Here is a 13,850-nt window from a genome sequence, read left to right as displayed (position 1 = left end):
CTAAAATATAGCCTACTCGTATGTCAATTATTTCAATTGGTGATTTTTTTTTATTCAGTCCAGTAGTGTCAGATCCTAGGGCCTGTTTGTAACAAACAAACAAATAATAAAATCTTATCTCTCTTTCTCTTTCGTCCCAAGGCAACAAATGAGAGAGGAGATAAGAAACTTTCTGTCGATTCGAGATATGTCATGGCCCATATTAAGCCTACCGACATGTTTAATATTAATAATTTAATATTTAATATATTTAATGCTTCCAAAACTTGTATTATTTTAGGAAACTGAAACCCGTTGACCCTGAAATCCTGAGAACAATGAAAATGCAGGGCCCTATTGGATACGCACCCAACCCTAAAACTGTTAGAAGAAATCAGGTAAAATATTGAGTTAATGTATTCGATTATGGCGATGACGTTGACTGATAGTAAGCAAACTATGTATTAGACAATTTCTTGCAGATTCAAGTTCCAACCAATTGCTTTTTTTAACAAAATCGTAAAAAGTATTTTATGGTATTTTTTGTAGTTGATTTATTTTCTGAACCTAATTAAGTTTCTAATTCAATAGATTTTATTAATCGGATACATTATTATAAATGCGTTTTTTTTATTATAACTACTTTGTTGTCTAGTTGTTATGTGGCTTAATAATGTACTAGGATTGTATCCTGGGTCGGGGTATGAAATATTGAGCTTATCTTACTTCTAAGAAATTTTGAGTTAAAATTGCTTGTCCTGTATTGCAAAATTGGTGGTTGTTACACGTGCTTTGGTCGTTATCAATAACATCCGATATAGTCTAAGATCAGTATTAGAAACGACCTTCACCCATCTGTTAAACGGATGAAAAATATTTCATATCAAAATTAGTATGTTAATCGGATTAATTCGGATTAATACATAGGTTACGTTTCATCCCGGAAAATCTAGGGTTTCCGAGGGATTTTCGAAAAACTAAATTTTACGCGGACGAAGTCGCGGTTGTCCGCTAGTAGGCTGATAATGATGAAATATTATCAAACAGTCTTTCTAAACAGATGCCGTATATTGAAGAAACCCTGCAGGATGTGATCGTAAAGCCTAAGGAAACCCGAACGGTTGTTGCAGAACCAATACCCAAACATTATCTTAAGGTAAGAAGCATATTTGTTGGCACAAATATTTAAAACTTTCTCACGTTTCTCACTAGGGCGATTAAAAGTTCTCGGCCTGACAATGAAAGACTGCGAATATCAGAGAAAAAATAGTTTAATATTATTACATAAACTCCCTTGACTTCAATACACTTAGTCTTGTGTTTCTCCAACGTAAGTCTTATTTCCCAGAAGGGAAGAATAACATGGAAGCAACTGCAACATCCCTGCACACAAACTATTTGATAGACCAATTTGACAATTTCCATACTAACAAATAAATAGCCCACATAAGCAGGAACAATACTGGTTAATTGCCTATCTAGATCAATACTATTTACTGGTTATCTGCCTATCTAGATCAATACTATTCACTGGTTAATTGCCTATCTAGATCAATACTATTCACTGGTTAATTGCCTATCTAGATCAATACTATTTACTGGTTAACTGCCAATCTATATCAGTACTATTTATTGGTTAATTGCCTATCTAGATCGATACTATTCACTGGTTAATTGCTTATCTAGATCAATACTATTTTCTGGTTAATTGCCTATCTTGATCAAGAGTATTTACTGGTTAATTGCCTATCTATATCAATACTATTCACTGGTTAACTGCCTACCTAGATCGATATTATTCACTGGTTAATTGGATATCTAGATCACTATTCACTGGTTAATTGCCTATCTTGATCAAGAGTATTTACTGGTTAACTGCCTACCTACATCGATATTATTCACTGGTTAATTGGATATCTAGATCACTATTCACTGGTTAATTGCCTATCTAGATCAATATTATTTACTGGTTAATTGCCTATCTAGATCAATACTATTTACTGTTTATTTGCCTATCTAGTTTAGGCCGTGAACATTTCATCCAGCCCTCGTATATTAATGGCATGTGTAATGATTACAGATGGATTTACGTTTCAAGAAACCAAGATCGAACGACAGTAACGACTCGCTAAACAAGGTTGGATTCCCTGGACTAGAATTCACTTTGCCAAATTCCTACTGCAATTCTATGTTACAGGTTAATTAATACTTTTGTTTTATATAACACCCTGTTGGCGTTAAAACTGCAATATAACTTATAATTGGATATGTGCTTTGCTTTCATAAAACTGCAGCTTCCGCTCCCAAAAAACGAAACAATGGCCTTAAGATCCACAGTTGTGGCGTAACAAATGCAAAACGCCACATAACGGCTCAGTGTGCTTGTGATGAAATTGGTCAGGTCGACGTCATTAAATATCTTGGGATCCAGATCGATAATAAGCTCTCCTTCAGACCACACATTGCTTTCCTTTCTAAACGAGTCAGAAAAATCATCGGTATAATGAAAAAAATACGCGATATAGCGAACGCGTCAACCCTAACATTAGTATACACTTCATTATGCCAGTCGCTTCTTAACTATTGCATTCTATCTTGGGGAAGTGCAGCAAAGACAATTTTAATAGATCTAGAGAGAGCTCAACGATCAGTATTAAAAGTAATGCTAAAAAAACCATACAAATATTCAACCGCACTACTACATAAAGATAGTGGGGTGCTTACAGTTCGTCAACTCTTTATATTAAAAGCAGCTTTGTCAAAACATAGACAATTGCTACAATCCCCAAATGTAAAAAAGGTATTTGGAAAAAGAATAGTCAAGGTCAATCTCCCAATTGCGAAAACTGAGTTCGCTCGACGATTCACACCATATGTCGATGCAAAAGTCTACAACTTTGTTGCAAGGTCCTGTGATCTTTGCAACCTCTCAGTAAATCAGGCAAGTCTAACAATAACTAATTGGTTAAAAAGTTTAACTTATACAGACACTGAAGAATTACTCAATGCAAATATGAAATAAGCTAAAATAATTGTGTACACCATCTAATGTTTCTGCTTACTGTTTTACTTTACTTTTCTTTTTTGTAATGTTTTTCTTTTTGTAATGTAGTCCTATTTATTGTAATTTTTGTAATTAGTCCTAGTCCAACGGAAAGCATTAGAAAATCCTACCTGGTCTCCACGATACAGATCAATCTAGTGTGGAGACCACAGGCAATGTTATGGTTTTATGTATATTTTTTTTTTTTGGTGAATAAAGATTTTATTTTATTTTATTTATAATTGTTTATTGATAAATCACCCTACTCAGCCGATAATCCTTGACTGCTTCTCTTATCAGTAGACGTTTACTTTCTACTCCTCTTCTAGTAAGTGATGACAGTGATCAAGAACCGATAATTAAGATTTTTCTTCTGTTGCTATGGATCGAAGCAGATATTCATGTTTTTTATTGCGATGGAAAGAAAGAGAGTCGATTTCAAAAAAAGGAGGAGGTTATTTTTTAAAAAGTTTGTTACCTCATAACTTTGGCATTTATTAACCAATTTTGAAAAATCTTTTTTTGTTTGAATGAGTATAGTTATCAGACCATATAGTACCAGATAGTTACCAGATTAATCCCATTTCATTTTCATGAAAATCGGTTTCGTAATTTTGTGTTCAAATCAAGATAATTGAAATATGTCTATGAAATTGAATCCATTTTTACGTTTAAAAGATTATTATAATTTTTCCTTTGTTGTGATGGACGGAATGAGAGTATTTTTATGATTTTTCCTTTCTTCCGATGGACCGAATTAGAGTGATTTTTATGATTTTTCCTTTGTTGCGATGGATGGACCGAATAAGAGTGATTTTTTCTTTGTTGCAATGGACTGAAACAGAGAGCGATATGTAGCGCGCATCTTAGGCCTGCTGAAGACATCGACATAGTGATTATTGTGATAATGGTAATGTCTGGTTTTAATTTCAGGTACTTTATCACATTCCGGCTGTGAAAGCAACTTTGTTGGCCCACACGTGTGCGAAGGAGTTTTGTCTGAGCTGCGAACTTGGTATGCTTTTATTGTAGTCGGCTTATTCAATAAACATGTAATTTTTTTTACATGATGTTTATGCTTTGCTTGTAGAAGTAATGTATACTAACAGATGTTTTTTTTTTTTATTATTTTTGACAAGTTGGCCCTTGACTACAATCTCAACTGGTAAGTGATGATGGAGTCTAAGATGGAAGCGGGCTAACTTGTTAGTAGGAGGATGAAAATCCACACTCCTTTCGGTTTCTACACGACATCGTACCGGAACGCTAAATCGCTTGGCGGTACGTGGCGTAGGTGTTTTACAGACGCATTGATGTATGAAAACTGAGTTTCATATTAGGCTGCCAGTCCACCGAAGCGGAGCGCGGCAGCGGAGCCGAGAAACGGAGTAATATTAAACAACTAGTTGACACCGCGCGGTTTCACCTGCGTGGTTCCTGTGGGACGGGGATATATATAGCCTATAGCCTTCCTCGATAAATAGACTATCTAACACTGAAAGATTTTTTGAAATCGGACCAGTAGTTCCTGAGATTAGCGCCTTAAATCAAACAAACTCTTCAGGTTTATAATATTAGTATAGATAGGATTGCACAAAATCTCTCCTCTTAAGTGGACAGGGACTTACGAGCTAGTTTAACTTTAAAATTCATATAAAACCGGTAAGCGGAGCTGGGAAACGGAGCGGGGAATCACGTGCGGGGAAGTGGAGCGACATTTTAAGGCCCTTTTACAAAAAGTGTCAACTAGCCTATTTAATGTATGGATTAACTTTCTTCCAGGATTCCTGTTCCGAATGCTGGACACTTCAGGCGGGGCTCCGTGCCAGGCCGACAACTTCCTACGTGCCTTCCGCACCGTGCCTGAAGCGGCTGCTCTGGGTCTCATCCTGCCGGATGGGGTCATTGACCACAGGGCGGATCTAATCAGTCTTATACAGGTATCATCATCATATCAGCCGATGGCTCAGACCAATTATTGTATAGGACCTGCCTCGCTAGACGTTACTTTACTGTCAAAGTATATGATTAACGATCTAATGTGATTATAAAAATTGTCTCTATAGTATCGATGTTTTTAGTTGTAATCGTGTTCGTCGGTTAAAGAGCTCCTTAAAAATACCTTTTTGTGTGATTGAATTGTGTAAAAAACGGGCAAAAACTTCTAGTTTAGTATAAGATATATACACAATCTAAGCTCGTTTTCCTCAGAAAATGACTGACAATTTTGTTCGTGACTATGAGTGCGATACAGGTCCTTCTATAATTGGTCTGAGGCTGATGGACGTCCACTGCAGGACATAGGCCTTTTGTAGGGACTACCAAACATCACGATACTGAGCCGCCTGCGTCCAGCGAATACTTGCGACTCGTTTGATATCGTCAGTCCACCTGGTGGGGGGTCGACCAACACTGCGCCTAATCTCTGACGGAGATTCTGAACACCCCTTGCCCCGTTCTTACCGTAACCACTGCCAGAGCCAGGAATAGCGGGGCTGCCGGGGACTAGGGGCTGTGTTTTATTTTGTTGGTCCATTTACAAAGTTTTGCCCGAAACTGACCACGCTGGGCATGCGGGTTGGTCAGCGCTGGGCCAGATTTCTATGATGGGGGTATAACACCACAATATTTTTATTAATCGAGATATTATGTTTATGAAGTTAGCAACAAATAACTGCGCAATGAATCATTAACGGTACGAACGGCGCGGGCGGGGAGTGTTCACGTCTGTACTCATTCTGCAGCTAACTTAACAAACATAAAGATCCGTGGCGATCACTGTACGTACACAATATCGGTTAGTTTGAAATCACAGACAGACACTTTAATTTTATTTATATTATTTATTGTATTCTGATAATCCTCTTTTCAGAGCTGGAATCGCTTCATGCTGCAGCAAATACATTCCGAAATACTAGAGGCTCGAAAAAAGGAGAAAGAGTTGACTTTACTGGCTCACACCAAAAGCCCACCGAAGCAAATAAACAAGCAAGTCAATGGATACCAATACCACTACACTGAGTTGAAGTACATGGGACCGCCAGTATGTGAAGACGATGCGCAGGACCTCTTCGAAGGACCAATGGTCAATAATCATGATGGTATGTACCGAGTTCCTCGATTACATTCATTATTTACTTATGTTATTGTGGAGGGGAGGTATTTGTACGAAGTTAGAAGAAGAGGAAACAACAGTGATGGTATAAATAAGATGCTTTAATAAGGTGACATAAGTTCAGTTGTTTGTTAGGCAGCGCAAACGCCGTCACGCTGCCAGTCGCGTTAGTGATTTTGTGCAAAATATTTTGTTGTAATTATTAATAATGTTTTGTGATGTAATTATTGATAATGTTCATGTTGTAATTATTGATCATTAATAGTTTAGTGTTTCCATGGAGACCATGTCAGTCAGAATGTAAGAAGAACTTCGTTCTTGCTAAGAGTTTCACGACCGCACGTTTTTTGAAATATGTATCAATAATAGTTAATTGTTAGAAGTGTTGAGACTTCTTTGAAGTTAGAAGTGTCTGAGGTCCCAGTCGCGTCTGCTAGTAGCTTATAGTATAGATTATGGAATCAAAACGTTTGCAGTTTATTCGTGCTTTAAATAAAACTTGTATCTTCCAGGTTCCATAGTAAGCAATCACGTGCAACCAGAGAAAAATGGACTGAAAAACCATATATCCAAGTCAGATGATGAGGAATCTGAGATATCCAAGTTGTTCGCTATAGGACGCCATCAGGTGAACCGTTGCACTAAATGCAATAAGGAGGTGAGGAATGAATGATTTTTTAAACAATATTATGTCGGTAGTAAGTTTAAGCCTAAAATGACTTGGTCGTAGATAGAGTAGTAAATAGACATCTATCGCATTCCCTTAAAAAGAGAACAACATAATTATGCTAGGATGCAATGTATGGTGCGGACTCTGTAAAAAATTATGGCAAAACAATTCGATATTTGGTGTAATGACGCGTGCTGATTTTTTAGGCTCAACGATGACCCAAACAAGAATAAACGTATTCAAAGCACGATATTACAGCCTCAAATAAACCTTAAATATATATTTGCGAAATACCTTAAATATATATGTGTAATGTTTTAATATAATATATTTGCGGAATAAATAAATTTATGCGTAATGTTTTAGGATGTCAAAATCGTATATATTTTGACTTACAATGGCACGCCAATCAAATTGTCTATTGTCTTCCCTGTCTACGGTCTAGGGCTGGCATTATAGCCTGTATAATAATAACATCAATATTGATTTTGTCCATGAGTAGCGTTATTGAATAGAAGAAAAATATAGAATGTCGTCAAAGTACCATAAAAAGATTACAAGAAATAAGTAAAGGAAAGTATGGCCGAAAACGATGGAACATAAAAATCTGTTTTTTTTTTCAGTTATAGATGGCGTAACAAACCCGCCTTTGTTTCTTTCTAAGTATATATATTTATTTCTACGCTGTGTTGAATTTCAATACGACTATAAGCGCAGATCGTTTATTAAAATAATACCTAACCTAGCATAGTCTGCGTTGCCACTGTACTTACTCAAATAAACCTCCTTTGTTACAACAGAGATTATTGATTACCAGGAAGAACGCGAATCAGTAGTAATGGCGTGCGCGCTACAGTACGTAGTGAGCACGGAGGGTGGGAAGGGGGGTTTCTTAGAGTTAGTCCGCGCATCGCTCGCGGCTCGACGATCTACCCCCGCATGGTGCGAGCACTGCGCTCGGTTTACCCCCACCGTTCAGAGGGGGAGGATACTCAGGTAATTTGAAACTACTCTCACCTCTTAAGTTTTTTTTTTAAACTAAGTCTTTTTTTTAAACTTTGTCTTATAAATGTGATCAATGTTCCCCTTCTCCTGACAATGAAATGAAAATCCAGTTGGTACGGCAAATCATCCAATGAGCAGTTGTCGTGAACTATACTCGTTCAGTTCAGTTAATCATCATATTGACAAGATAGGTCTTGACAATTAATCAATGATATTTTATACTACAGATGGGGCACTAACGCATCAAAACTGAGGCGGACAAATGTGGAAAATTGACTTAATTTCATTTAGTCGTTTATTAAACGAACGTTATTTAAACTAATAATACCTAAATACCATCTACAGTTTCGAGTTGTGTGTTCAGGAAGTGTAAAAACTAGATATACATAAATATATAATGGAATTAAAGACAAAATTGTGCAAGTGTGCGCTCAGTGGAGTCGCTAAATTCGGTTCACTTTTTGCGGTGATTTTGTAGGGACGTAACCTATCTATAGAATAAAATTATCATTGAAATTAATATAGTAGTAGTAGTAGTGTGTATAGTATACACTTTATAAAAATTCTATATTTCTACTGTTGCACGGAATTGTCTAGATATTTGATTATGAACCATCTCCTGACAATAAGTCTAAAATTATATCTGTATAAACAAAACGCATCACTCCGTAATTTTTGCCACCTGCAAAGAAAATAAAAAAAAAAAGTTTAGTATGAAAATAGGTATTGCATGTAGATACAAAATAAATATTTGATACAGTACAAGCGCATGATTTTCTATCACATAGAAAACTTCCTGAATACCGTTCTACTTTCCAGATTGCCACCTATTCTGGCAATAAATTGCGGTGGTGCCACTCCCCACGAGAAGGCCTATTGGACTAAAGGTGTCCAAAAAGACACGGTAAAGAGATTTAATTTACAGAAAACGATTATCTTAAAAATATTAAGTTTTAGTTTTTAATAGATTGCTAAATAGTTATCAAATTACTACCTACTAGATAGGCAAATAGCTGTACAGTCCAGGTCAGAAATACAGCAATTTCATTTATTTAAGTAATACCGAAAGTGCATTTTAATGGTCTAAGATGGGACGTCTATTTACATTTTATTTAAAACTAGATGACGCCGCGCGGTTTCACCCGCGTGGTTCCCGTTCCCGTAGGAAAACGGGGACAATATATAGTCTATAGCCTTCCTCGATAAATGGGCTATCTAACACTGAAAGAATTTTCAAATCGGACCAGTAGTTCCTGAGATTAGCGCGTTCAATCAAACAAACAAACTCTTCAGCTTTATAATATTAGTATAGATTTACGTTATCAAAATTAGATATTTACATTATCAGAAAATACACACTTGTAAAGTTAGGCAAACCCTAAGTGAAATACTTCCGAAGCTATTGTTTGGCATTTTTAAACAGATGTGACCATTGATTGATATTTCAACTGAGGCTTTACTCCCAAATTACAATTTGTTTTTGTAATTCATAATTGTAATTGTAAATATAATAACGTGAACAGCATGACAATCTTGTGGGTATTTCCAAAACATACTCTTTGTATTATGTTTTTCAGCCTGAAACGACGAAAAGAGGCAGCAGCAGTAAACCTTGTCGGTACGGATTGCATTGTGCCAGACCGGGGTGTAGATTCAAGCATCCAGAACGGTAATATTTATATTCAACTACAAATCATCATCATTATCAGCCAACCAGACTTCCCTTCTTTTATGAGGATATCGTGCTTGGACCTACGATGCTCAAATCTGGTTTGGCAGATTTAGGGAGAAGAATATCTTAGCATTTCATTGATTGCGGGTGCCGGGTCCATCGCGTGGCTTAAAGAAAAACTCCGACTTGTGACCAATGAGCGTAGGTTAATTTCTTGAAAATCGATTAACATTCCCCTTCTCTCTGCCTTGCCAAATTTGGTAAGATCTTACTAGACCTGCTTTAGATACCCATTATAATATAGAACTTGCTGCATTTTTAGAGAGGCTAAGGTCTTTAAGCAAGTTATAGAGAGATTTGTTGGGATTCCTCTCGCACCTACTTCTATGGCGTGACTAACCACATAACTATTTTTAGTTATGTAATAATATATATTCACTTTTGTACTGTGGTCCTTCAGAATGATAGTCTCCCACGGCACTGTAAGATCTACAAATACAGAGTTCTGTGCAATGCTATTTGGCTGCATTATTGATACACTCGACCCTAGACGAACGGTCACTAGCAAAGGATAATGATAATGACTGGGACCGAGGGCTTAACGTGCCCTGTAAAGCACGAGCCTGGAGTAAAACCACCATTTTCAAGACAAAAAAATCTAAGAATAAATTTTAGCTCAAGTTTCATAGGTTGATTTTCATGAATTTTACACACCAAGTCACTCTTTGTCAACTGACTGCTGTCAAAATCTTACATCTTACCACTAAATCAAAGCCAAACAGACTATTAGACAAAACCAGACCAGTAGCGTATAACGATGTTTTTAGAACTCGCTAGAGCGAGTTTTTCATAACTAACACGATACTGTGGATTGAGAAAGATAGAGGTGAATTCGAAACTCGCATTTGCGAGTTAAATAAAGGATCGTAACAGAATAAATAGCACTACAGATCTGTGACTATTTAGAGAATACAAATTTGTTGAAGGAATTTTTTTTGGTTGTAGGCCGTCTTCGGCGCCTCAGATGAATTCGCTAAACATTTCGTCACAAGAAAGTAATTGCGTTTTATCTCATCAAATGAACATCCGTTTGCTGTCTGACGGAGAGGTTATTATCGATGATAAGGTAAGTTTGTATATGTTTCTCAATGTCTGGTGTACGTGGTGGTGGTGCATAAATACTTGGTACTACTAGATACTACCTACTAGAAAAATCCATACATATAAAATTAATCTTAAACGAACACAATAAATGGCTGACCCGATTTGATTAAAGTTTTCACTGATGTTTTATGGTAAGCTTGACGAACTATCAAATATTTGTTTTATTAAAATCCATTGACAAACAAAAAAATGTTTTATTGAAAAAATAAGTCCCATTCTAGAAATGCGTATTGGTCGATTGAACTTAATTCAACTAGTTTGTAAAACTAAGTTAGAAAGTCTTTACGAAAACAATTTAGAGAAAGATTTAAAAAAAATGGCCAAGTGCGAGTGTGTGGACAAAGCGGGTTGGTACAGGACGGGGCCGTCACAGGAAAGGACACAATAGTATGTATTAGAAAAACTAAAAGGAAAGATATGTATTTATGATGTAACAAGTAAAGTCAAACACTTTTGGAACATTCTTTCACCTTCAATAGGCTGTATTTAGTCCACGTATTTTCTCACGAATGGAAAATCACGGAAAATCTGATCGAAAGCCGCGACGTTCTGCTAGTAATAAATATTATTAATTGAAGCTATATAAATGCAAGTCGTCCACATATTCGCACCGCACGTATTGGACGCAGCGCATTAAATGGTTTTACCAGATCCGGATCCTTAGGATGCGGATCAGTGGACACACTTTCAATATAAAGAATACTAACTAAAATCCGTTTGATGCGATGCGTCCGATACGTACGATGCGGATCAGTGGACGCCTGCCTTTAAGGTATCAATAATTATTGATAACTCAACTGAACAACAGCTAAATTCTAGACTGATAGTTCACCAATGGAGCCTAGATTCGACTTCAGTTTACCGAGGAAGAAACCACCCAACATTCAACACGAGGAGGAATACTCCCTGTCCTCCGTGGTGTTGTGTGTGGAGGACAACCCGAGGAACCTGGTGGCGTACGTGAGGATACCTGACGAGGAAGACGACTGCCGGTGGTACCTGTTCAACGATTTAAGGTAATTGAACACAATTTACAAGCCCATTTGACCCTCCAGGTCATCCCTGAAACCTCCCATTGTTGCAAAGCATTTGAATTGTTGCGCTCCCAATCACTCACGCACGCACGCTATCACTCACGCAAGCACGCAAGCACACAATCACTCACGCACGCACACAATCACATACACGCACACACGCACGCACGTACACGCACACTGACATACATCAACATAAAAATAGTCAGAATAGCTTCGTAGGACCTCAAAACTTCGGGATTTGATGGAAATTCGCTTCTCAATATCTGGCCTATAATAATGTTTTTTTACATGACAAACCATATATCTTTCGTTATAAACCGATGGATTCCACTGCTGGTTATAAGGCTTTTGGAAGGACATCTAAATACCATTGTTTTGAGACATTTACCAATGACCTAGTGTAGGGTCGACTATCACTCTGCTTTACGGTATGGGGTCACCCTTTCAGCACCTAAAGACCCTAACTTCCATCGGCTCGAACTAGAACCCCATTGCCATTTAAGTTTCGCGATTTAGTGAAGAGAGACGTGATAGCCCAGTGGATATGACCTCTGCCTCCGACTCCGGAGGGGGGGGCGTAGGTTCGAATCCGGCCCAGGGCATGCACCTCCAACTTTTCAGTTGTGTGCATTTTAAGAAATTAAATATCACGTGTCTCAAACGGTGAAGGAAAACATCGTGAGGAAACCGACACATCAAATAATTTTCTTAATTCTCTGAGTGTGTGAAGTCTGCCAATCCGCATTGTGCCAGCGTGGTGGACTATTGGCTTAACCCTTCTCATTCTGAGAGGAGACTCGAGCTCAGCAGTAAGCCGAATATGGGTTGATAATGATGATGATGATTTATTGAATATTTATTCATTAATTTGAAAGTCGCGCGAAAATAGCTGGTCACATCATGTGTAAGCGGTGACGTCACATTTTAACTAACAAAGTAAGTGTCACGTTCTAACTCGTATGCGTCGTATAATTGCCATAGAAGATTTAGACATGCATAAAAATAAAATTCTCCAACAAAATTGTCTGTCGTTTTTTGAGGGGGGCGAGGTAAACTCACACTTCGCAAATATTTAACACCAATAAATATATTCTGTGCATTTATACAGACTAACAATCACACCTGAACGCTAAATCGCTGGGCGGTTCGTCTTTGCCATTATGGTGGTAATGACAACTGCGCCAGAGAGGTCATTAACGTCAAGTTTGTCTCAAAGCATCGTGCCGGTGAGCGCCGACGAGGTGGTGCAGTTCAGCAGCTGGTGGAAGAGTCCGTGCGTGCTGTTCTACATGAACGCGCAGCTGACGGCGGGCGACTCATAGCCGACGTGCCCGTATGGGCCTTGCCAATTGTGAGTTGAATTTCGTTTATCTACCTTCTAAACATGGCAATGATTTTATACTATTAGATATACCTCGACCTTGTTCAGCTGCCTTTAAGGGTAGTTTTAAATATGCCGCCACTCCCTGCTGGAATAATATTCCTCCGCAAATCCGTGATTCCCAAAGCAAATTTGCTTTTCGTAAAAAATTAAGAAACTTTTTACTAGATCGACAAAGGGAATTTAAGGATTGTGCGGTGGAAATATCCATTCTATATAGGGAATCAAGATAATTGGGAAAATATGATACTTCTTTTGAAAATTTTAAAACATTAGTTAATAATTTAGTTATTTATTTTCATTTCAATATAATTTTTATTATATATTAAGAAGTACGTATATTTAAACAACATTGTCATTTTTCATTACATACTCGTATCACATTATATCTATAGTTTAATTAATAATTATTTATTTTAAAATTGTAACACATATTTGCTGCTTATTTTAACTTTGTTTATTTGAATGTATGCATATTAGCTGTGACGTCACACGGGTCTCAGCTGAAAATCAGCGCCGTGTATTATGCTTGTATGTAGTGCACGGCATATGCTGAGCTGTACACCCTTTCTTTTTAAGGGTTACAGACAGACATGCTGTCATAAGGATAAGGTATTTATTGACTGTCTGTAACTTTTAGATATGAATAAATTTATTTTCTTTCTTTCTTTCTTTATATACATTATGTGCCTACAAAATCACCGCAAAAAGTTTTCCAAACTCAGCTGCTACTGGGCGCACATATACACAACTAGCGGACGCCCGCGACTCCGTCCGCCCTTAA

The 13,850-nt window shown here is 37.3% G+C and overlaps 1 protein-coding gene across 2 annotated transcripts in view; it reads left to right on the top strand.

Moving 5' to 3' along the window:
* Positions 1-13,850, top strand: part of LOC112050597 (PAN2-PAN3 deadenylation complex catalytic subunit PAN2) — a 28,567-nt gene that overhangs the window by 10,602 nt on the left and 4,115 nt on the right. Inside the window, exons 9-21 of one of the 2 annotated variants that reach the window (XR_002887167.2) lie at positions 281-377; positions 1,040-1,135; positions 2,060-2,176; positions 3,956-4,037; positions 4,805-4,962; positions 5,895-6,123; positions 6,650-6,795; positions 7,625-7,803; positions 8,632-8,716; positions 9,390-9,481; positions 10,490-10,610; positions 11,457-11,664; positions 12,902-13,036. Coding sequence is in view for 1 of the 2 variants with exons in the window: in XM_024088892.2 (XP_023944660.2) it covers positions 281-377; positions 1,040-1,135; positions 2,060-2,176; positions 3,956-4,037; positions 4,805-4,962; positions 5,895-6,123; positions 6,650-6,795; positions 7,625-7,803; positions 8,632-8,716; positions 9,390-9,481; positions 10,490-10,610; positions 11,468-11,664; positions 12,902-13,007 (1,705 nt within the window). In the remaining variant the exon portion in view is untranslated. Of the gene's footprint in view, positions 1-280; positions 378-1,039; positions 1,136-2,059; positions 2,177-3,955; positions 4,038-4,804; positions 4,963-5,894; positions 6,124-6,649; positions 6,796-7,624; positions 7,804-8,631; positions 8,717-9,389; positions 9,482-10,489; positions 10,611-11,456; positions 11,665-12,901; positions 13,037-13,850 lie in introns of those variants that run through there. The other variant, XM_024088892.2, reaches the window with a different exon arrangement.

The sequence above is a fragment of the Bicyclus anynana genome, chromosome 14 (genome assembly GCF_947172395.1).
Source record: "Bicyclus anynana chromosome 14, ilBicAnyn1.1, whole genome shotgun sequence".
Lineage (NCBI taxonomy): Eukaryota > Metazoa > Arthropoda > Insecta > Lepidoptera > Nymphalidae > Bicyclus > Bicyclus anynana.
The sequence above is the reverse complement of the archived record's forward strand: the minus strand, read 5'-3'. Positions and strand labels throughout refer to the sequence as shown.